Here is a 26,361-nt window from a genome sequence, read left to right as displayed (position 1 = left end):
GTTGAGGTCATGGAAAGTGGACTTGGACTCCCAAGAAGACTTTGGAAGTCCTCCCCTTCACTGGGGACATTTTGTTTGGGGAAGACCTAAATAAAATTGTCTGTGAACTGGCAGCTGTTAATACAGCTTTTCTCCCCACTACTAATCCTTCTCAGAAGGCCAAAAGTACCACTTTTTCGCTGCTTTCGGCATCAAGGGAAAGCGAAAGGTCAGACAACCTCACATTTCCAAAACCTCCAAGCCCAAGGCGAAGCAGTCTTGGGCAGCCCGTCAGACTGTTGCAAAACATGACAAGCCTGCTGCATGAAGGGGTGTCCTTCTTCCTTTGGGACCCCAGAGTGGGAGGCCGACTTCTGCAGTTCGCCCAAGTCTGGTTCACGACCACTTCAGACGCTTGGGTGCTGAAAGTTGTCTCTCACTGGTACGCTGTCTCATTCAAGAGACGTCTCCCTCACCAGTTCTGCACAACGGCTCTCCCGTCGGATCCGTTGAAAGCGCATGCTCTACAAACGGTTGTAAGTTCCGTCCTGAGTACTGGAGTGGTTGTGCCGGTTCCTCAGCCTCAGAGGGGCAGAGGTTATTACTCGACCCTGTTTCTGGTCCCGAAAACCCAATGGGTCCTACCGGCCTATATTCAACATCAAATCTTTGAACAAATTTGTAGGAGTGTCCAAGTTTCGTATTGAAACGTTGTCCTCAATTGTGCTATCGATGGAACCCGGAGACTGTATGGTATCCCAGGATATACAGGATGCATATCTGCATATTCCTATTGGCATGTCGCGTCAGCAGTTCCTGCTGTTTGCTATTGGTAACCTTCACTACCAATGGCTCTGCCATTTGGACTAGCTACGGCTCCTCGGATCTTCACCAAGGTCATGGCCGTTATGGCGACCCACCACGGTCGCCAGGGAAGCAGAATCCTCCTGTACTTGGACGATCTCCTGATTCTGGCAAGGTCACGCAAAGTCCTTCTCAGTCATCTACAACTGATGGTGACTTTCCTGCAAGCCCACATGTGGCTAGTAAATTGGAAGAAGCCCTCGCTAGTCCCAGCTCAGAGCATGGTGCACCTGGGGGCACTTTTGGATACACACAGTCAGAGACTGTTCCTGTCTTCTGAAACTTCAGGACAAGATAAGGCGCTTCCTTCATTTTTTAAAATTAGTGGTCATCCACCCAATGGGTGCATGACTTTGAGTAAATATATTAGTTTGAGAGTGCCAAAAACAAACAAGGAATACTTTGCTTCTCTGAGCCGTTCTGCTTCCTTCATCGCCCCAGAGAGTCGATATACTCGGCGATGCAAGTACTTGGCCTGATGGTGTCGTCCTTCGACATGGTAGCGTAAGCTCAATTTCAATCTCGCCCTCTGCAGTGGTTGATCCTTTCCAAGTGGGATGGCCTACCTCATCGGATCAGATCTCAAATGATCTCTTTGACTCCGGAGGTACGTCTGTCGCTGCCCTGCTGGCTCCAGGACCAGCAATTGAGAAGGGGCAATCCCTTCTGTATCCCAAACCGGGTCCTACTGACAACAGACACCAATCATCAGGGATGGGGAGTGGTGTTGGAGCAACACTCATTTCAGGGTCATTGGACCAAGGAAGAATCACTCCTTCCGATCAACATTCTGGAGCAGAGGGCAGTGTTCTCTCGCCCTGCCTCTGGTACAGAACAGGCCTGTTCAGGTACAATCGGACAACGCCACCACAGTGGCGTACATCAAGGCGGCACTCGAAGCTGCATGGCAAAATTCCTCTGTTGGGTGGAACACCATCTGCCAGCCAGATAGGCAGTGTTCATTCTGGGTGTCCTGAACTGGGAAGCGGACTTCCTCAGACGCTCGGACGTTCACTCTGGAGAGTGGAACCTTCATCCAGAAGTCTTCCAATTCCTGGTGGACAGATGGGGCCTACCAGACATAGACCTTATGGCGTCTCGACACAATCACAAGATCTTCGGATCAAGAACCAGGGATCCTCAGGCAGCATTCGTGGACGCCCAGGCAGTTCCATGGAACTTTCGGCTGCCTTCACTCCTGCCCAGGGTACTGTGGAAGTTCAATCAAGGAATGCTAATTCTAGTCGCTCCTTCATGGCCCAAGCGGCATTGGTTCTCAAACCTGCAGGGTCTATCGACAGAGTATCCCCTTCTACTTCTTCAGTGTCAAGACTCTCATTCAGTGCCCTTGTCTTTACACGGACCTGGCCAGACTGGCTTTGATGGCGTGGCTCTTGAAGCATCACTCCTGAGGGCCAAAGGATTTACCGAGGTGGTTATTCAGACTATGCTGAAGGCCCGCAAACCGGCATCTGCTCGGATTTATTACAGGGGTTGGAATTCTTACTTCACCTGGTGTGCTGTTAAGAATTACGCTTATAGATTCAGAACTTCAAGGATTCTGGCTTTTCTACAAATAGACTTAGGTCTTCGTCTGGCCTCCCTCAAGGTTCACATTTCTGCCTTGTTGGTGTGATTTCAGCGCAAGATTGCCTCTATACCTGATGTTCATACATTTACTCAGGGTGTTTTTCTTATTCAGCCTCTCTGTGTCCCCCCAGTGGCTCCATGGGACCTGTCTATTGTACTGAAAGCCCTTCAAGAGTCTCCCTTCGAACCTCTTGAATTGGTGGACCTCAAATGGCTCACGGCCAAGGTCCTGTTATTGCTGGCTATTGCCTCTGCAGGAAGGGTCTCAGACTTACGCGCTTTGTCCTGTCGTCCGCCCTTTCTGATTTTCCACCGTGACAAGGCGGTTCTCCGAACCAAGCCCGGTTACTTACCTAAGGTGGTGTCATCTTTTCACCTGAACCAAGAGATTGTGGTCCCGGCGTTTATCTCTTTGGACTTGTCGGGTAAAGAACGGTCTTTAGATGTGGTTAGGGCTCTCCGTGTCTATGTAGACAGTACTGCCTCTATTAGACTGTCTGATGCCCTATTTGTCCTGTTTGGATTCCACAAACGTGGCTAGCCTGCGAATAAGCAAACCTTGGCCAGATTGATTACAATTGTGATTGCACATGCTTACGTGCAGGCTGGTCTTCCAGCTCCTGCTGCTATTAAGACCCATTCTTCCTGGTCTGTTGGACCTTCTTGGACGGCCCTCCGTGGTGTGTCCGCAGAACAGTTGTGCAAGGCTACGTGGTCCTCTGTGAACACGTTTCTTAGGTTCTATGCCTGTGATACTTCCGTTTCCCAGGATGCTTCCTATGGACGCCGGATTCTCACATCCGCTAAGGTGCGTTCCCTCCCTTGAGGAACTGCTTTAGGACATCCCCGATGTTTCCCTGTGTAAACCAATGTACCCTGCTGCAGAAAAGGAGAGTTATGGTAGACTTACCATTTTTAACTCTCTTTCTGCGAAGTACATTGGGTTCCACAGGGCGCGCACCCTGATGCACCTAGCTTCTTTGGATTTGAATGGCATTAGCCACTGGTACCTTCTCCTGTCGTGAGATTGTGTTCTTATGTGACTAACATCTGCCTTCTCCTTTGCCTGCTCCTGTATTGGACTGGTTAACAAAACTGTGCTCACAGTGCCTGGAGGCGGGGTTTTAGAGAAGGCTCCTATGCATCCGGGGAGAGCTAAAGCTTTACCTGTTGGTGCCTCTGGATCCAGATCTACTCTACACCCCGATGTTTCCCTGTGGTACCCAATGTACTTCGAAGAAAAGAGTTAACAGTGGTAAGTCTACCATAACTCTCCGTATTTTATGCAGGGGCATAAGTGATTTGTTTTATATAAAACAGGTGGAATTATGCTATAACTGGTATCCTTGAAGTTACTATAAAACCACGTGTAAATATGTGGTCGTGGAAACATATTCGGAAACACAGGCAGCAGGTTAAGAGATACAAAGAGTTGTACAAAGCAAAGATAACCTCAAAGAAACCGGCTGACGACGTTGTCCGGATGGCAGAGGTATATTTTATTTACTGAATATATTTACTTGATATTCACACTGGTAGCATAGTGTTAAAGTATGGCTTTGTGTTATCACAGGAGCATGAAAGAACACTGGACATTTTTTGCATCACTCTAGCAAGGCAACATGCAGAAGTGGAGGTAATAGAGGGATCAGTCTTTCCTTTGAAGGGACAGTGATGTTAATTTTACATGATTATTATTGCTATTTTTTTCTCTTACGTCCTAGAGGATGCTGGGGTCCATATTAGTACCATGGGATATAGACGGGCCTACCAGGAGCCATGGGCACTTTAAGACTTTGATAGTGTGGGCTGGCTCCTCTCTCTATGTCAATCCTACCAGACTCAGTCTAGAAACTGTGCCCGAGGAGACGAACATACTTCGAGAGAAGAAAATACACAGCTAGTGGAGGAGACGGTCACAGCTAGGGGAGCTCTTAGAGTTTTTCTAGTTTTATTATTTTTTTAAAGATGTTACGCACAGTGAGGCTGCTGGCAACAGACTCCCTGCTTCGTGGGACTCAGGGGGGGAGTATTGTCCAACCCTCAGAGGTTAATGGCCACTATCTCCGCTGACAGAACGTTAAGCTTCTGAGGGTGATGATCGTTAGCCCCCGAGGCGACCGCTCACTCCCGCAGCTTGCCGCCACCCCCTAACAGATCCAGAAGATCGCGGTGGTGAGTGTGTCACCGGTGACCCGACAAGCGGGGAGCCGGTGTAAATGGCAGCATCAGGGTGGGAGCGCAGTACTGACACTGCGCTCCGGACGGCTCAGGGGTACATCAGGTGCGGTGCTGTGAGGGGCGCCCTGGGCCAGCGCATATACCCTAAAAACTGGTCACCTCTCCTATCAGGGACATTAGTTCTACTGCTAGAATGCATTACCTCAGGCCAGTATAATCCTGTAAAGTGTAATCTATTAAGGTACACAGTCAGCGCCAGGCAATTACTCTGTAACTGTCTACTGGGGCCCTGTGTGTGCTGGCTCCAATCTCTGTGTTTCTCTGAAGGTACTTGGGGGAAACTGTGTCTGACATTTCCTGTGTGTGAGTGCATGCAAATTATCACATAACCATGCCCAGGGACTCTGTGTCTTGTGCGGCAGAATATGTATCTTCTCCAGAGGAATCAATTCCATGTACTCAGGAATGTAATAATTTGTCTCAGCCTTTCCGAATCCGAGCCCCAGTGGGTAGCTTCTATTAAGGGAATGATATCCCAGATTTCTACTAGGATTGCACATTATGAGACTGAATCACAGATTTTAAAACAATCTGTGGAGGTTTTGTCTGGTTCTGTCCCCACTACCTCAAAATCCCCTGGTGTGTCCATGAAACATGCGCTTGCTCAGATTATGCAGGTCGACACGGACACCAACTCTGACACGGTAGAGGGTGATGCGGGTTTGCCGGGGGTGAGGCTTCTCTGGCAAGAGGGGTGCAACTCATGTTCCAGTTCCATCTCATCTGGTTAACCAGGGTTACTATTCAAACCTCTTTGTGGTACCAAAACCGGATGGTTCGGTCAGGCCAAATTTGAACCTGAAGTTGCTAAACCCTTATCTAAGGGAATTCATGTTCAAAGTGGAGTCTCCGAGAGCGGTGATCGCAGGGCTGGAGGAGAGAGACTTTCTGGTATCCTTGGACATCAAGGATGCGTACCTCCACATTCTGATTTGGCCGCCACACCAGGCTTATCTCAGATTTGCGCTGTTGGACTGTCACTATCAGTTCCAGGCACTGCCGTTCGACCTCTCCACAGCACCGAGGGTGTTCACCAAGGTAATGGCAGAGATGATGATCCTCCTCCGCAGTCAGGGGGAGAATATAATTCTGGACGATCTGCTGATAAAGGCATCTTCCAGGGAGAGGTTGTTGCAGTCCATTGCTCTCACGGGTATCGGTTCATCAGTGCATTCGCCTTCTGGGGAAGATGGTTGCCTCCTAAGAGGCTCTTCAGTCCTTCCAATTGGACCTCTTGGACAAGTGGTCGGGATCTCATCTGCACATGCACCAGAGGATACCTCTGTCGCCGAAAGCCAGGATTTCACTCCTGTAGTGGCTACAATTACCTCACCTTCTAGAGGGCCGCAGGTTCGGGATTCAGGACTGGATCCTTCTAACCACAGATGCAAGTCTCAGATGTTGGGGTGCAGTCACCCAAGGGGAAACCTTCCAAGGAAGGTGGCCAAGTCTGGAATCCATTCTTCCTATCAACATTCTGGAACTACCGTCCGTGTACAACGGTCTTCTACAAGCGGCACATCTTCTACAAGATCGGGCCATTCAGGTGCAGTCGGACAATGGCCCTCATTCAGAGTTGTTCGCTTGCTAGCTGCTTTTAGCAGCATTGCATACGCTAGGCCGCCACCCTCTGGGAGTGTAACTTAGCTTAGCAGAATAGTTAACGAAAGATTAGCAGAACTGCTACTAAATAATTCTTTGCAGTTTCTGAGTAGCTCCAGACCTACTCACAGATTGCGATCAGCTCAGTCCATTTAGTTCCTGGTTTGACGTCACAAACGCCCTGCGTTTGGCCAGCCACTCCCCCGTTTTTCCAGACACTCCCGCGTTTTTCCCTGACACGCCTGCGTTTTTTAGCACACTCCCGGAAAACGCTCAGTTACCTCCCAGAAACGCCCCTCTCCTGTCAATCATTTACCGATCAGCAGTGCGACTGAAAAGCGTTGTACGAACACCAGCAAAACTGCTATGTATTTAGTTAAATAACTTAGCGCATGCGCAATGCGTACCATGCGCATTTAGCAGCAAATCGCAGCATAGCGAAAATCGGCAACGAGCGAACAACTCGGAATGACCCCCAATGTAACGATGGTGGCCTACATAAACCGTCAGGGTGGAACGAAGAGCAGAGCTGCAATGTGAGAGGTAACAAGAATCATCCTCTGGGCAGAAAGGCACACGTTGGCGCTGTCAGCAATCTTAATTCCGGGAGTGGACAACTGGGAAGCGGACTTCCGCTGCAGACAAGATCTCTATCCAGGAGAGTGGGACCTCCATCCGGAGGTGTTCATGGAGGTGACAAATCTTTGGGGTGTACCTCAAATAGACATGATGGCTTCCCTTCTCAACAAGAAGCTTCAGAGGTACTGTTCCAGGTCGAGAGACCCGCAAGCAGTGGCTGTGGACGCCCTGGTGACTCCGTGGGTGTTCCAGTCAGTGTACGTGTTTTCTCCACTTACCCTCATTCCCGGGATTCTAAAGCTCATAAAAAGAACAAGAGTTCAGCCAATCCTCATCCCCCGGACTGGCCAAGAAGGGCTTGGTACGCGGATCTTCTGGATCTACTGCTAGAAGATCCGAGCCCTCTTCCTCTTCGAGAGGACCTGCTGCAACAGGGGCTGTTCGCTTATCAAGACTTACCACGGCTACGTTTGACGGCATGGAGGTTGAAAGCCAGATATTAGCTCGGAAGGGCATTCAGAACAAGGTTATTCCTACCCTGATACAGGCTTAGGAAAGGAGTAACGTCTAAACATTACCATCGCATTTGGAAAAAGTATGTATCTTGGTGTGAATCCAAGAAGTTTCCTACGGTGGAGTTTCAACTAGGATGGATTCTCCTCTTGCTGCAAGCAGGTGTGGATATTGGTCTAAAGTTGGGATTCATAAAGGTCCAGATTTCAGCCTTATCCATTTTCTTCTGGAAACAACTGGCTACCTTCCCTGAGGTTCAGACTTTCTTGAAAGGGGTTCTTCACATCCAGTCTCCCTTTCTGCCGCCTACGGCACCCTGGGATCTTAACGTCGTGTTACAGTTCCTCCAATCGGATTGGTTCGAGCCTCTACAGGAGGATGAGGTCAAGTTTCTCACGTGGAAGGCTGTCACTTTGTTGGCCTTAGCTTCTGCTCGACGTGTGTCGGAGTTGGGAGCTTTGACTTGTAAAAGCCCCTACTTGATCTTCCAGGAAGATAGAGCTGAGCTCCGGACATGTCTGCAATTCCTTCCAAAGGTTGTGTTGGCTTTTCATATCAACAACCTATTGTGTTGCCAGTTGCGAATGACTCCTCAATTCCGTCAAAGTCCTTGGATGTTGTAAGGGCTCTGAAAATCTATGTGAAGAGGACTGCTCGTCACAGAAAATAGGATTCTTTATTTGTCCTGTATGATCCCAAGAAAATTGGGTGTCCTGCTTCTAAGCAGACGATCTCTCGCTGGGTCAGGGTCACTATCCAGCATGCATATTCTATGGCAGGATTGCCGTGTTCAAAATCTGTTAAGGCCGACTCTACTCGTAAGGTGGGTTCTTCCTGGGCGGCTGCCCGGGGTGTCTTGGCTTTACAGCTTTGCCGAGCGGCTACGTGGTCTGGGTCGAACACGTTTGCTAAGTTCTACAAGTTCGATACTTTGGCCACTGAGGACCTAAAGTTTGGTTAAGTACTGTTTTCTTACTTGGTTAAGTAATATTGTTCAGCCGTTGCTGAGTTTTCAAGCTGGTTAGCTTAGTTTGCCTTGTATGTATGAGCTGGTGTGAATCTCGCCACTATCTGTGTAAAATCCTTCTCTCGAAGTTGTCTGTCTCCTCGGGCACAGTTTCTAGACTGAGTCTGGTAGGAGGGGCATAGAGGGAGGAGCCAGCCCACACTATCAAAGTCTTAAAGTGCCCATGGCTCCAGGTGGACCCCTCTATACTCATGGTACTAATATGGACCCCAGCATCCTCTACGGACTACGAGAAAAGGATTTACCGGTAGGTAATTAAAATCCTATTATTACAATAGCATGATATGACATTTATGCGATGTAAGTCCATATTTTTTGTAAATGATATGTAGTACTCTTTATCTGGAAGCCTACAATACTTAGGGCCTGAGTCATGTTTGTAAGTAAAGCAAAAATGTAAGCAATTGGGCAAAACCATGTTGCACTGCAGGTGGGCACATGTAACATGTGCAGAGAGATTTAGATTTGGATGGGTTATATTGTTTCTGGGCAGGGTAAATACTGGACAGCTTTATTTTTTCTTCAGGATCCATGGTCTCCACAGGGTTAACCTTGGGTATGCTTGGTGGAGACCAGGATCAGCACCCAACAGTAAAGCGTTTGAACCTCCCAGGATGCACTGGGTCCCTCTTCCCTCATTCCCCACCCACCGCTCTCGGCTCTTTAGTTCTATTTTACTTTTTCAACTGTGTAAGCAGTGCTAGGCAGTCCCCTGAACTCCAGCGCTGTTGCTCCAACACCCTCACTGGTGCTGCAACGCCAGCTTCGGGTAGGCGATTTCAGTGGGACCCTGCAGCCCAACACTAACAGAGGCAGACAGGACTGCAATCTGGACTCATGGGAGACAGGTAAGGTGGTTTCCCGCATGCGGGACCCGTTATCGCTGCAGTCCTATACCGTCGGTCCAGGGAGATTGGCCGACAGTACTGACGTTGACTCAGACCATTGCGTGACCTTTGGCCTCACTATACCACCAGGGCATATTGTACTGGCCCTGAGAGACATTTATACAGGCCATGGAACTGGTTGCGTATGTCAGCAAGGGGAGGCAGCACTTCCTCAGCGCCTCTACGCTGAGGTCTTCCCATCCTGGGCTGCTGCACCCTTGCCCTCTTTCTGATCAGAAATGATGGGCAGCCATTACAGAAGCTCTGCAGGTTTCTAGGAACGCTAGGTTTGGTCTGGATACTTGATATTAGTGCCCACTGCAGTTAAATTGTATTTTCTGCATTGTACATTATGTACATGGTTTACTTAGCTATACATTGCAAATTATTGTATTTGTGCAGGCTTATTGTCACATACTTATATAAATCTCTAATAACTAGAGACAAACATAAGGAGCGCTGGTTTAAAATTCAATTCGTAGATTTAATATCAATTTAAACACACACATAGCATAGTAAAAACTCAATTGAGTATCTATATAAACTGACACTTCAATAAGCTCATAAAAGTGCACATAACTATATTTAAAAGTTCAAAGACAGATTCCAATCGTGATCTACAGCAACAGAAATCAGATGGTAGTTGTCGGTCAAAGCTTAATTAGCAATCCAGGGTTCCTTTTAACTGCCTTTCAGCTGTAATTATGTCCTCCAAGTGTGCAGATGATTAGAGAGCATAGAATGGTTTTATGATAATTCAGATTAGAGCTCTATAGCGGTTCAAGTATCCGTTTAGTATAATCACAGACAATGCAGAAGATGGAATTACCAGACCAGGCTGTCACGGAAATTTCTCCACCAAAATGCTAGTATTTTTCAAGCTGACACTGCATGGATACTTAACGGTGTTGGACCCAGCGGTCAAGATGTCCCGGGAGGGCTCGCCGGATGTGGCGGTCACAGCGTTCGGTCCTCACAGCTGGTAGACGCACTGAAAAGTTTGTACACGGAGGAAACGATTGGCAGGGAACCAGGCTGGCTGTAGCATACACGGTGCACAGTGGAGCGTCCTCTACGCGTTTCTCCGCTCTAGTGGTAAGCGGTTTCCTCAGGAGGTTAATACAGGTGTCCATAGCAGGTATGCTTATAAAGTCCATTCAGCCAATAAGGAAGTCTCATTCATTTGGACTACACCTGTATTTAATTGATGCACCAGCTTAATTCATTTAGAGAAAATAAACCTATCTAACTTTATAGGGAAATCTCTATCAATCAATAAAACATGCTTAAGGGAGATTACATGTATCTGAATTCTTTGTTGACACATCAATAATTGCATACAGGTATATAAATTATAGTATTCTACATAACAACATTTCCTTGTTTCATTATATTTAATTTATGGCATCACAGAGAACATCAGTATCATCTAAACAGAAAACACCTATAGCACTCCTAATATTACTAAGAGCTTTGGTTTAGGCATACGTCTCAATAGCTCATCAGGTAAGTTCTCAGACTCCAACTCCCAAGGTCACAGGATCGAGCCATAGTGAGACCCACAACAAAATAAGATCACAACCTTAATTTATGTAGTTATTTACTTTAGCTTTTTTAAGTAGATAAATATTCCTACATTACCAGACCTAGACTAATAAAGTTTTTTATAAAAAAATAATATATATATATATATATATATATATAGTCTAGATATGGTAATATACATTACAGGAATTATACATCCCCAAATAACATAACCTGGACAAAATTTCTAAGAAGATAGTAGATATATATTTTTCACAGTGCATATGAATCTAGCAATATCAAACTATCCAAAATTTGGTCTATAGTAACATACTGTTTTTTTATCTTTTAATTTTTTTTTTTTATATATAAAATAAATTATAACACATACTCATTTATATATCATGTAATAAATATTCTATATTACATGATAATAGATCTCTAAAACAATCCTAGTGTACATAAAGTACGTTAAATTCATGGGTTTTTGAAGGACCAGACACCCACATGAAAAAAGGTAATAATATTCTATAGATACATAGTCATACAATATTGGGCCATAGACTAATTTGTCATATGTTGTTCATTTCAATGTTTTCGTTCAAACCCATTGGAACAAGGGTATTAAGCGAACAAATCCAATACGCCTCTCGCTTACAGAGGCGATTGAACCTATCGCCACCTCTTGGGGTCTCTTCTATGTGTTCAATGCCCTTAATAGAGATAACCTTAATGTCCCCCTCATGTGATTGAACCACATGTCTGGGCACACTGTGCGTGAGTGACTTCTTATTAAGAAGTCTTCTATGTTCTAAGAACCGTGTATTGAGTGACCGGGTAGTACGACCTACATACTGCAGGCCACATATGCAAGTTATTACATATATAACATATGTGGTCTGACAGGTAATGGATCCGATAATACTAAATTTATAATTCCCAGTGTCTTTCGGGGCTGAAAAGTCATGGCTCTCTGAATCAATGAATCTACAGGTGATACATCTGGGTTTAAAACATTTCTTACATTGTCCTCTCTGTGCCTGAGATAAATGAGGCTTCTTAGTGCAGTAAGTAGAAATGGGTTTGAAATGACTGGGTGAAAGGTGGTTTTGTAGGTTGTTAGCTCTTTTGAAAACTATTCTAGGTTTATCATTCAAACACCCTGATAACACCTTGTCCATCTTTAACACGGGAAATTTTTTTGTCAGGATATCCCTAATCTTATTTGATGAATTATTAAATCTTGAAATAAAAAGTGGTTCATTATTTTCTGATATATAACTGATCTTCTTTTTTTCAGATTTATCTAGTAAAATCTCCTGCCTACACTGTTTTGATACCTCCTCATAAGCCAAATCTAGGAGAAATTTCGGATAGCCTTGATCCAAAAGAGATTGTGTCAGTTCCCTACTTTGAATAATAAAATCATTCTCATTGGAACAGTTTCTTTTAATCCTCAGATACTGGCTTTTGGGGATATTATTGACCCAAGGTTTATAGTGGCAGCTTGTGTATCCCAAAAAAGTGTTACAGTCAACCTTTTTTCTAAATGTTTTAGTTTGAATAGGCTGATTAATTGCCCCAGCGTGTAGTGCGATATCCAGGAATGTCATATCCGTCTTATGAACCGTGCTTGTGAAAAAAAGACCAAAGGTGTTTGAATTAAGAAAATCAATAAATTGTGAAACAGATGTTGTGTCCCCTTTCCAAATGATAAACAAGTCATCTATGTACCTACCATAGAGCACCAGGTTCGCTCCGAAGGGGCCCCCCCATATGTATTGATTTTCAAGGTTCCCCATATATAAATTGGCAAAGCTCGGAGCGAACCTGGTGCCCATGGCGGTACCATGAATCTGCAAAAAAAATTCATCATTAAACAGAAAATAATTGTGTTTTAGAATATACCAGATAGAATCCAAAATAAAGTGACAGTGCTCACGTGACAGTGTGGAATCCTGAGATAAATACTTCTCTATAACTTTAAGACCCAGATTGTGCGGTATGTTGGTGTAGAGTGATTCTACATCACAGGTAACTAGCAAGAAATCTTCTTGCCATTTTAGCTCCCTGATTAGGTGTAGAAAGTGGGTGGTATCTTTTATATGAGACCTTAAACTTTTGACATGTGGCTGTAAAAAAGAATCAACATATGCAGATAAATTAGAAGTGAGTGAACCTACACCCGAAATAATAGGACGTCCAGAAGGTGAAGAAAGTGATTTATGAATTTTAGGGAGGTGATAATAAGTGGGAGTGATAGGATGTGTATTAAATAAAAAATGATATTCCTCCCTGGATATCACACCGCACGCCAGGGCATCAGCCAATATTTGTTTTAGATCACACAAGAACCTAATGGTAGGATCTCCTGGTAATTTTTTATAAAATTTCACATTAGTCAGCTGGCGATCTGCTTCCTGTATATAATCTAATATAATCTATTAAGGGCATTGAACACATAGAAGAGACCCCAAGAGGTGGCGATAGGTTCAATCGCCTCTGTAAGCGAGAGGCGTATTGGATTTGTTCGCTTAATACCCTAGTTCCAATGGGTTTGAACGAAAACATTGAAATGAACAACATATGACAAATTAGTCTATGGCCCAATATTGTATGACTATGTATCTATAGAATATTATTACCTTTTTTCATGTGGGTGTCTGGTCCTTCAAAAACCCATGAATTTAACGTACTTTATGTACACTAGGATTGTTTTAGAGATCTTTCTATTATCATGTAATAGAATATTTAGACATGATATATAAATGAGTATGTGTTATAATTTATTTTATATAAAAAAAAAAAGATAAAAAACAGTATGTTACTATAGACCAAATTTTGGATAGTTTGATATTGCTAGATTCATATGCACTGTGAAAAATATATATCTACTATCTTCTTAGACATTTTGTCCAGGTTATGTTATTTGGGGATGTATAATTCCTGTAATGTATATTACCATATCTAGACTATATATATATATATATATATATATATATGGATCCAAGAATCCGGCACTAGTGTCTCAGGCAAAAAGCAAGAATAGTGCTCCGGTGCCTCCCACGGGTATGGCGGCCCACAATAAACGTGCAAAAGGAGGTGGCACTCGGAGGCTTGAATACAGTTGCAAGTGGTGCTTTTTAATTCGACGTTTCGGGCATCAGCCCGTCATCAGGAGTAACAAACAGTGTGTGACCAAAAAACAGACATTTATACACTCACGAATAACACATAATTACCTGATCAGCTGCCGCCGTGCGCGCGTCCCCGGGCTCCGGCGCCCACGAGTCCCGCCGCGTCATCCGAGGCGCGTCCTCGCTGCGCCGTCATCCGGGTGCGACCACGGCCAACAGCCTATCAGGAGAACACAGCGTCACGTTGTCCCGGCAACCAGCCGACAACAATAACAACATACAATAGCACGTGAAGTTAAAAGCAGGATAAAAGACAATCGAGCTGGAATTGTTGGCAGTAATGTCACCCATTGTAGCTGGCTACTAGTGCCAGTGTTGTGCAAACAATGCCTATAGCTAACAATAAGATTTAGAGTAATAAGCTAAATGCCATGGTAATGAAGGCTATTATAGGTAGCATTGCAGGCCTAATGAATCATTAAGGCCCCGTGGTGACAATGTGCCCAAGGTATAAATCCATTTGCTCTCCAGTTGTAATAACAATTTTTTTCTGTTACCTCCTCTAATATTGAGGGGAACATGATCGATAAGCTTAGTTCTGATACTAGCTATGCTATGCCTAGCTTCCGCGCAGTGGCGAGCCACTGGTTGGTCACTGGTGCCTGTTTTAAGTGCAGCCCTGATGGCCGACCTGTGGCCGGCCATTCTCTCTCTGAATTGTCTCTCAGTCTTGCCCACGTAATTTAAGCCACATGGGCAAGTGAGGACATATATAACGAATTTGGTGGTGCAAGTAAGAGGATGTTTAATTTTATATTTTTTCCCGGAATACGGGTGTGCAATAGTGTTTCCAGGGATTAATGATCTACAAGTGGTACATCCGAGACAGCGAAAACATCCAGGTTTGTGACTAAGGAAATGAGTCTTGGCAGCTTGTTGCTTGAGTTTCATAATGTCCCTCTTAATGAGAAGGTCTCCTAAATTACGGCCCCGGGTGTAACAGGGTAATAATCTAGTGCCCGCCAGTGCAGGCAGGTTCTTGTCTGTATTTATAATGGGCCAAAATTTTTTTGCTATATGTTGAGTGTGTTTACTCCTGGTATTAAATCTATTGACCCAGGGTAATACCCGCCCATTGTCTGCTGATGTAGTACTAGTATGAAGTGTGTCATGTCTGGTAGTACTGAGAACCTTGGATCTAATATTCTCTAGCAATCTGCGTGGATAGCCCCTCTCTTGAAATTTAAGGACCATGTCGTCCAAGGCAATTTGTGTTTGCTCAGGATCGCTAGTTATTCTTCTTACTCTCAGCATCTGGGAATAAGGGAGACCTTCCCGTAAAGGTTGGGGATGGAAACTGTCGTGTCTAAGGATGGTGTTCCTGTCAGTTTCTTTTACATAAATGGTGGTACTTATACCAGTAGAGGTCAGATTGATATTGACATCAAGGAAATGTATCGTGACTGGTGAGATACTGTAGGTAAGTTGTACCGCATGTCGACTGTCATTGTGTCGATCTAGCTCTTCTTTTAATAGTACCTCTGGCCCTATCCAAAAGATGAGTAAATCATCTATGTACCTTAGATACAAAGCTATATATTCCTTCCGACGGAACAGATGTTTTTCAACCATAATCATGTAGGCGTTGGCGTACGATGGGGCCACATTGGACCCCATCGCACACCCTGCCACTTGGAGATAAAATTTGGAATCATAAATGAAATAATTCTTAGTTAGCACCAAATTAAGCAATAGCATAAAAAAATTCAACCGCAGGGCCTGTGTAGGAAGGATTATCAGTAATTAAGGTTTCAACAGCCTGTAGGCCCGCAGTGTGCGGAATGCAGGTATACAGGCTGTTGACGTCGGCACTGCACAATAGGGTGCCGCTGGGAAGAGGTCCCAGTTGTTCCAATTTGATAAGCAATTGGGTGGTATCTTTGAGGTATGATTCCGCTTGTTGTATACAGGGGTTAAGAAGAGTATCCAAGTATACAGCAATAGGTTGATAGAGAGAACCCCTGGCAGAAATAATCGGTCTGCCAGGGGGTTTCTCAAGCCTCTTGTGTATCTTGGGAACTGTATAGAATAGAGGCGTCACTGGACACTCAACAGTAAGAGCCTTTTTGAGTTCTTGAGTGATATAGCCGTTAGTAACCCCCGCTGTTAGAATATTGTCAAGTTCCTGTTTGTATTCTGCTGTCGGGTCCTTGGACAATAGTGCATAGGTATTCGTATCCGCTAGTTGACGAAGACATTCCTGGTCATAGTCCAGAAGTGACTGGACCACCACGGCCGCACCTTTATCCGCCGTACTAATGACAATTAAGTAACTTGACAATATTCTAACAGCGGGGGTTACTAACGGCTGTATCACTCCAGAACTCAAAAAGGCTCTTACTGTTGAGTGTTAAGTGACGCCTCTATTCTATACAGACCGATTATTTCTGCCAGGGGTTCTCTCTATCAACCTATTGCTGTATTTCCTTGATGTCAATATCAATCTGACCTCTACTGGTATAAATACCACCATTTATGTAAAAGAAACTGACAGGAACACCATCCTTAGACACGACAGTTTCCATCCCCAACCTTTACGGGATGGTCTCCCTTATTCCCAGATGCTGAGAGTAAGAAGAATAACTAGCGATCCTGAGCAAACGCAAATTGCCTTGGACGACATGGTCCTTAAATTTCAAGAGAGGGGCTATCCACGCAGATTGCTAGAGAATATTAGATCCAAGGTTCTCAGTACTACCAGACATGACACACTTCATACTAGTACTACATCAGCAGACAATGGGCGGGTATTACCCTGGGTCAATAGATTTAATACCAGGAGTAAACACACTCAACATATAGCAAAAATTTTTTGGCCCATTATAAATACAGACAAGAACCTGCCTGCACTGGCGGGCACTAGATTATTACCCTGTTACACCTGGGGCCGTAATTTAGGAGACCTTCTCATTAAGAGGGACATTATGAAACTCAAGCAACAAGCTGCCAAGACTCATTTCCTTAGTCACAAACCTGGATGTTTTCGCTGTCTCGGATGTACCACTTGTAGATCATTAATCCCTGGAAACACTATTGCACACCCATATTCCGGGAAAAAATATAAAATTAAACATCCTCTTACTTGCACCACCAAATTCGTTATATATGTCCTCACTTGCCCATGTGGCTTAAACTACGTGGGCAAGACTGAGAGACAATTCAGAGAGAGAATGGCCGGCCACAGGTCGGCCATCAGGGCTGCACTTAAAACAGGCACCAGTGACCAACCAGTGGCTCGCCACTGCGCGGAAGCTAGGCATAGCATAGCTAGTATCAGAACTAAGCTTATCGATCATGTTCCCCTCAATATTAGAGGAGGTAACAGAAAAAAATTGTTATTACAACTGGAGAGCAAATGGATTTATACCTTGGGCACATTGTCACCACGGGGCCTTAATGATTAATTAGGCCTGCAATGCTACCTATAATAGCCTTCATTACCATGGCATTTAGCTTATTACTCTAAATCTTATTGTTAGCTATAGGCATTGTTTGCACAACACTGGCACTAGTAGCCAGCTACAATGGGTGACATTACTGCCAACAATTCCAGCTCGATTGTCTTTTATCCTGCTTTTAACTTCACGTGTTATTGTATGTTGTTATTGTTGTCGGCTGGTTGCCGGGACAACGTGACGCTGTGTTCTCCTGATAGGCTGTTGGCCGTGGTCGCACCCGGATGACGGCGCAGCGAGGACGCGCCTCGGATGACGCGGCGGGACTCGTGGGCGCCGGAGCCCGGGGACGCGCGCACGGCGGCAGCTGATCAGGTAATTATGTGTTATTCGTGAGTGTATAAATGTCTGATTTTTGGTCACACACTGTTTGTTACTCCTGATGACGGGCTGATGCCCGAAACGTCGAATTAAAAAGCACCACTTGCAACTGTATTCAAGCCTCCGAGTGCCACCTCCTTTTGCACGTTTATATATATATATATATATATATATATATATATAAAATTATAATATATTTTTTTTTATAAAAAACTTTATTAGTCTAGGTCTGGTAATGTAGGAATATTTATCTACTTAAAAAAGCTAAAGTAAATTACTACATAAATTAAGGTTGTGATCTTATTTTGTTGTGGGTCTCACTATGGCTCGATCCTGTGACCTTGGGAGTTGGAGTCTGAGAACTTACCTGATGAGCTATTGAGACGTATGCCTAAACCAAAGCTCTTAGTAATATTAGGAGTGCTATAGGTGTTTTCTGTTTAGATGATACTGATGTTCTCTGTGATGCCATAAATTAAATATAATGAAACAAGGAAATGTTGTTATGTAGAATACTATAATTTATATACCTGTATGCAATTATTGATGTGTCAACAAAGAATTCAGATACATATAATCTCCCTTAAGCATGTTTTATTGATTGATAGAGATTTCCCTATAAAGTTAGATAGGTTTATTTTCTCTAAATGAATTAAGCTGGTGCATCAATTAAATACAGGTATAGTCCAAATGAATGAGACTTCCTTATTGGCTGAATGGACTTTATAAGCATACCTGCTATGGACACCTGTATTAACCTCCTGAGGAAACCGCTTACCACTAGAGCAGAGAAACGCGTAGAGGACGCTCCACTGTGCACCGTGTATGCTACAGCCAGCCTGGTTCCCTGCCAATCGTTTCCTCCGTGTGCAAACCTTTCAGTGCGTCTACCAGCTGTGAGGACCGAACGCCGTGACCGCCACATCCGGCGAGCCCTCCAGGGACATCTTGACCGCTGGGTCCAACACCGTTAAGTATCCATGCAGTGTCAGCTTGAAAAATACTAGCATTTTGGTGGAGAAATTTCCGTGACAGCCTGGTCTGGTAATTCCATCTTCTGCATTGTCTGTGTGATTATACTAAACGGATACTTGAACCGCTATAGAGATCTAATCTGAATTATCATAAAACCATTCTATGCTCTCTAATCATCTGCACACTTGGAGGACATAATTACAGCTGAAAGGCAGTTAAAAGGAACCCTGGATTGCTAATTAAGCTTTGACCGACAACTACCATCTGATTTCTGTTGCTGTAGATCACGATTGGAATCTGTCTTTGAACTTTTAAATATAGTTATGTGCACTTTTATGAGCTTATTGAAGTGTCAGCTTATATAGATACTCAATTGAGTTTTTACTATGCTATGTGTGTGTTTAAATTGATATTAAATCTACGAATTGAATTTTAAACCAGCGCTCCTTATGTTTGTCTCTAGTTATTAGAGATTTATATATTTATCTTATCCTGACATCCAGTTGTCTTATAGGAGCTGCTATTGGAAGTTATTTATTACATGTATTGACAAAAGATAAAACCCTTTTTGTTCCGTGTGTTTACAGGTAGATATATTTGCTTTTGTGCGCCCCATCAAATATTCATATACACCCAAGTAACGTTGAGTGTATATTGAAAACTATATTTGTAGGATTTTCTTTATATTTCTGGATATACAATTTGGGCTGCACTATTGTTATTTATTATAATCTAAAACCTTGAAAATAATTGTGATGGCATCACAGAGAAAGTTTAGTGATAGGGATAATAGATGTAATTTGTTGCTACAGGAGAGATTGGCAGCTGAATCCCTTTCCACTGAAGCCAACCCACTAGACATGAGTCATCTTTTCAATAGACTTGAAGTATTACTCAAAGCCGAGACAAGACACTGGCTTGACAAAATGACTCTGAGTAAATATCTAACTGACAAAATGATCCCTAGAGGGTTAAGGATCCATAAATCCTGCTCATTTAAGGATGACAAAAATTTAACCAAAAAGTGGAACGGGATTCTTGACAATTGCTCTTTTGCTTTGATGGAGCTTCTGGTTACCTATAGAGCAAACAAAGTTTCTGCATTATCTATAGAAATAGAGAAGGTTCAAGATATGCTCAAACCATTTGATGTAAGGTCAGATTTTCGTGACCGTGATTATCAATTGAATCAAAGAGTAGAAGAATTTGAGAAACAAACCATTTCAAATAAGAATAAAAAATTAGACAGAGATCGTACAGACTATTCAACCAATACAGTACGTACTTATAATAGGGGTGGAAGGGGTCAATTTAATATGTTTAGATCCCCTAACAATATAAATAATGATCGTGCCTTTTCAAAGAAAATTAATATGCAGAGTCCTAGACAAATATCAAGTGAAGGCATGAGAAGGACCCCTATTAGAACTGACTCCCAGATTTTTGATCCAAGGTCTAGACAATTAGAGTCTAATGACAGGTCATCTATGAGATCAGAATATCAAAATAGGGGGGCGAGATCAAAAACCCCCCACCATAATTCAAGCTATTCGAACTATACTCCATCAACTACAGGTCCTATAGAAAGTACTGAGTCCACCCATTTTTTAGAAAAGGAACTCTATCCAATTTGGAAAAATAGCAATCGCTACAGTGCGTTGAACCACAATTCTCCCAAAAGGGGCAGAGAACAAAATATAGAGGAACTAGAGGAGGAAGAAAGCAATCCCGCAAAAAATATAAAACAAAAGTAAGAAATAAAGGTCTATATAATTTATCTTCTAAAATACTAACAGAAAGTGAGAAAGCTGTTATAGCTAAAGGTTTAAAGTTTGCTCCAAATAAGGGTCCGGAATTTTTTGATTTATATATTGAGTTTAATAGATATACTCGCGACTTGTGTAGACAAAGATATTTTCAGAATAAGGCCATTAAAAATAGAGGTCTGATGGAGTCTCCCATAATATTAGATAGAGACGATCAATCTGCCCTAAATATTCTGATAGAATTGCAAGAGGAGGGAGACCCATCACAAACAATGCAAATCTATGATGTATCTAGAACAAAAATAAACAGACCCTTTAAGAAAAAGAGTGAATTCTACCCTACTCAATATAAAAGTGGTTTTATAGAGACCTTTTATACCACTACTTTACAAGACTTTAAAGAGCTATGTATGCCCTCGGGAAGACTGTCTAAGAGGAATAATGTATTCAAGAGGGACAACCTTCATCCTAATGAAAGAAGGGCCATTAGCAATTTGAAAAAAGATAAGTCTATTATTATAAAAAATGCGGACAAGGGAGGAGGGACAGTAGTACAAGATGTGGTTGATTATATACAGGAAGCAGATCGCCAGCTGACTAATGTGAAATTTTATAATAAATTACCAGGAGATCCTACCATTAGGTTCTTGTGTGATCTAAAACAAATATTGGCTGATGCCCTGGCGTGCGGTGTGATATCCAGGGAGGAATATCATTTTTTATTTAATACACATCCTATCACTCCCACTTATTATCACCTCCCTAAAATTCATAAATCACTTTCTTCACCTCCTGGACGTCCTATTATTTCGGGTGTAGGTTCACTCACTTCTAATTTATCTGCATATGTTGATTCTTTTTTACAGCCACATGTCAAAAGTTTAAGGTCTTATATAAAAGATACCACCCACTTTCTACACCTAATCAGGGAGCTAAAATGGCAAGAAGATTTCTTGCTAGTTACCTGTGATGTAGAATCACTCTACACCAACATACCGCACGATCTGGGTCTTAAAGTTATAGAGAAGTATTTATCTCAGGATTCCACACTGTCACGTGAGCACTGTCACTTTATTTTGGATTCTATTTGGTATATTCTAAAACACAATTATTTTCTGTTTAATGATTAATTTTTTTAGCAGATTCATGGTACCGCCATGGGCACCAGGTTCGCTCCGAGCTTTGCCAATTTATATATGGGGAACCTTGAAAATCAATACATATGGGGGGGGCCCCTTCGGAGCAAACCTGGTGCTCTATGGTAGGTACATAGATGACTTGTTTATCATTTGGAAAGGGGACACAACATCTGTTTCACAATTTATTGATTTTCTTAATTCAAACACCTTTGGTCTTTTTTTCACAAGCACGGTTCATAAGACGGATATGACATTCCTGGATATCGCACTACACGCTGGGGCAATTAATCAGCCTATTCAAACTAAAACATTTAGAAAAAAGGTTGACTGTAACACTTTTTTGGGATACACAAGCTGCCACTATAAACCTTGGGTCAATAATATCCCCAAAAGCCAGTATCTGAGGATTAAAAGTAACTGTTCTAATGAGAATGATTTTATTATTCAAAGTAGGGAACTGACACAATCTCTTTTGGATCCAGGCTATCCGAAATTTCTCCTAGATTTGGCTTATGAGGAGGTATCAAAACAGTGTAGGCAGGAGATTCTACTAGATAAATCTGAAAAAAAGAAGATCAGTTATATATCAGAAAATAATGAACCACTTTTTATTTCAAGATTTAATAATTCATCAAATAAGATTAGGGATATCCTGACAAAAAAATTTCCCGTGTTAAAGATGGACAAGGTGTTATCAGGGTGTTTGAATGATAAACCTAGAATAGTTTTCAAAAGAGCTAATAACCTACAAAACCACCTTTCACCCAGTCATTTCAAACCCATTTCTACTTACTGCACTAAGAAGCCTCATTTATCTCAGGCACAGAGAGGACAATGTAAGAAATGTTTTAAACCCAGATGTATCACCTGTAGATTCATTGATTCAGAGAGCCATGACTTTTCAGCCCCGAAAGACACTGGGAATTATAAATTTAGTATTATCGGATCCATTACCTGTCAGACCACATATGTTATATATGTAATAACTTGCATATGTGGCCTGCAGTATGTAGGTCGTACTACCCGGTCACTCAATACACGGTTCTTAGAACATAGAAGACTTCTTAATAAGAAGTCACTCACGCACAGTGTGCCCAGACATGTGGTTCAATCACATGAGGGGGACATTAAGGTTATCTCTATTAAGGGCATTGAACACATAGAAGAGACCCCAAGAGGTGGCGATAGGTTCAATCGCCTCTGTAAGCGAGAGGCGTATTGGATTTGTTCGCTTAATACCCTTGTTCCAATGGGTTTGAACGAAAACATTGAAATGAACAACATATGACAAATTAGTCTATGGCCCAATATTGTATGACTATGTATCTATAGAATATTATTACCTTTTTTCATGTGGGTGTCTGGTCCTTCAAAAACCCATGAATTTAACGTACTTTATGTACACTAGGATTGTTTTAGAGATCTATTATCATGTAATATAGAATATTTATTACATGATATATAAATGAGTATGTGTTATAATTTATTTTATATATAAAAAAAAAAAAATTAAAAGATAAAAAACAGTATGTTACTATAGACCAAATTTTGGATAGTTTGATATTGCTAGATTCATATGCACTGTGAAAAATATATATCTACTATCTTCTTAGAAATTTTGTCCAGGTTATGTTATTTGGGGATGTATAATTCCTGTAATGTATATTACCATATCTAGACTATATATATATATATATATATATATATATATATATATATATATATATATATATATATATATATATATATATATATATTTTTTTTTATAAAAAACTTTATTAGTCTAGGTCTGGTAATGTAGGAATATTTATCTACTTAAAAAAGCTAAAGTAAATAACTACATAAATTAAGGTTGTGATCTTATTTTGTTGTGGGTCTCACTATGGCTCGATCCTGTGACCTTGGGAGTTGGAGTCTGAGAACTTACCTGATGAGCTATTGAGACGTATGCCTAAACCAAAGCTCTTAGTAATATTAGGAGTGCTACAGGTGTTTTCTGTTTAGATGATACTGATGTTCTCTGTGATGCCATAAATTAAATATAATGAAACAAGGAAATGTTGTTATGTAGAATACTATAATTTATATACCTGTATGCAATTATTGATGTGTCAACAAAGAATTCAGATACATGTAATCTCCCTTAAGCATGTTTTATTGATTGATAGAGATTTCCCTATAAAGTTAGATAGGTTTATTTTCTCTAAATGAATTAAGCTGGTGCATCAATTAAATACAGGTGTAGTCCAAATGAATGAGACTTCCTTATTGGCTGAATGGACTTTATAAGCATACCTGCTATGGACACCTGTATTAACCTCCTGAGGAAACCGCTTACCACTAGAGCGGAGAAACGCGTAGAGGACGCTCCACTGTGCACCGTGTATGCTACAGCCAGCCTGGTTCCCTGCCAATCGTTTCCTCCGTGTGCAAACCTTTCAGTGCGTCTACCAGCTGTGAGGACCGAACGCCGTGACCGCCATATCCGGCGAGCCCTCCCGGGACATCTTGACCGCTGGGTCCAACACCGTTAAGTATCCATGCAGTGTCAGCTTGAAAAATACTAGCATTTTGGTGGAGAAATTTCCGTGACAGCCTGGTCTGGTAATTCCATCTTCTGCATTGTCTGTGTGATTATACTAAACGGATACTTGAACCGCTATAGAGCTCTAATCTGAATTATCATAAAACCATTCTATGCTCTCTAATCATCTGCACACTTGGAGGACATAATTACAGCTGAAAGGCAGTTAAAAGGAACCCTGGATTGCTAATTAAGCTTTGACCGACAACTACCATCTGATTTCTGTTGCTGTAGATCACGATTGGAATCTGTCTTTGAACTTTTAAATATAGTTATGTGCACTTTTATGAGCTTATTGAAGTGTCAGCTTATATAGATACTCAATTGAGTTTTTACTATGCTATGTGTGTGTTTAAATTGATATTAAATCTACGAATTGAATTTTAAACCAGCGCTCCTTATGTTTGTCTCTAGTTATTAGAGATTTATATATTTATCTTATCCTGACATCCAGTTGTCTTATAGGAGCTGCTATTGGAAGTTATTTATTACATGTATTGACAAAAGATAAAACCCTTTTTGTTCCGTGTGTTTACAGGTAGATATATTTGCTTTTGTGCGCCCGATCAAATATTCATATACACCCAAGTAACGTTGAGTGTATATTGAAAACTATATTTGTAGGATTTTCTTTATTGTCACATACTGTCTTCAGTTACACACTGCAATTTACCATATTGTGTATGTACTCTCCTTGCAGTTATTTCTAACAAAGGCAAGGCAGCTAAACAAGCTGGAGCTCCTACTCTAATATCATGTAGGACTTGTGCAGCGGAGGTTTCACCTCAGGAATGATTACAAGATAGTCAGTGTACCTCTTGTTCTGTACCTCCTGGCCCATCAGCTCCCCCAGTGCCAGCACAGGAGCCTCCATGGGCCTCATTTTCTAACCTGTTGGCTAAGATTGCTGAACATATTGCATTTCTGTCTGTGCCTCCCCGTGTGGGTTTCCCACAGCCATTTCAGCCTGCTTATCAGCCCATTCGAGCCCCAACCATTTATTCTCCCTGGTTGGATTTGTTTTCTAACGCTATACAGAGTCTGACTTCTTCATCGGCTGCATTTGAAAATATATTGCTGGGTCAGATGACAATACCTGCTCCTTCTGCCTCCAAGCATGCTGTTCCATCTTCACAGTCCACAACACTCAAATTCTGAGGAATCTTCTGCTGCAGCAAATCAGGCAGAATTCTCTGATGCACACTCCCCCTCTGAGGAAGTTTAATGTAGCTGCTTTAGTTAGTGTGAATAAATTCTCACTCTAGTTAGAATATACTGAACTGACCCTCTGTGTAAACGCCAAAAAGTAATTGTGCCTGAGTTTCCACACTGATCATTTCTCTTATGCTGTGAGTGAAGCATGGAAAAATTCTGGCAAGAAATTTACTGTACCTTAACGACTAAACTAATTTTTTCTCTGGCTGGGTCCACAGGATTATCCACAGGATAACATTGGGATATGGTTGAGCGACAGCGGAAATGGCACCAACACGGTCACGAGCTTTCTGGCCTCCCAGGATGCAACGGGGCCTTCACCATATAGTCCCGCCCACTGACTCAGTCAAATCAGTTTTTTGCTTGGTGCGGCAGAAAGCCGCATGGTCGCAGAGCAGCAGCCTCAAGCTTTTATTATTTTATTTTTATAGACTTACTATATTGTTTTTGAGCAACTTCTCTTAACAGCGTCTTAAACGCATACTAGAAAGAGTCGCTCCAACAACTCTTCACCGGGTCGCAACAACGCTTACCTTCGGGTATTAGTGCTGTCTCGACGGGCGTCTGTGTCGGATGTTCTAGCAGGTCCAGCAGACGTAACCAGGCTGTGGCCGGAGCATGGGGAGACGGTGAGTCTATGGACTTCCTCTTACTAGAGGGGTCAGGACACAGCTACACTGATTTGGTGGAGACTACAAACAGTGTGTTGATGCGCCGAACATCTCGAGTGCGACAGCGCTTCGCTCCGGGGATCATAGGCGCCAGGACTAGGTAGAGGCCGCGATCCTCAGAGTTTAAGTCAACAGGGGGATTCAGACGCTCTCCTGGCCGCCCCTCCTCCGAGTTCATGGCCAGTTTCCGCGCGTCTCTCGTTTCATGAACTGAATGACCTCACTTCCGGCT

At 42.6% G+C, this 26,361-nt stretch overlaps 1 protein-coding gene across 1 annotated transcript in view; it reads left to right on the top strand.

Annotated features, from left to right (window-relative positions):
* VPS13A (vacuolar protein sorting 13 homolog A) overlaps positions 1-26,361 on the top strand; it is a 747,194-nt gene that overhangs the window by 211,067 nt on the left and 509,766 nt on the right. Inside the window, exons 13-14 of the mRNA XM_063913834.1 lie at positions 3,754-3,925; positions 4,007-4,069. Coding sequence (XP_063769904.1) covers positions 3,754-3,925; positions 4,007-4,069 — 235 coding nt within the window. The remainder of the gene's footprint in view (positions 1-3,753; positions 3,926-4,006; positions 4,070-26,361) is intronic.

This window comes from Pseudophryne corroboree, chromosome 1, assembly GCF_028390025.1.
Source record: "Pseudophryne corroboree isolate aPseCor3 chromosome 1, aPseCor3.hap2, whole genome shotgun sequence".
Lineage (NCBI taxonomy): Eukaryota > Metazoa > Chordata > Amphibia > Anura > Myobatrachidae > Pseudophryne > Pseudophryne corroboree.
Note: the sequence above shows the minus strand (reverse complement) of the source record. Positions and strands in the feature narration are given on the sequence as shown.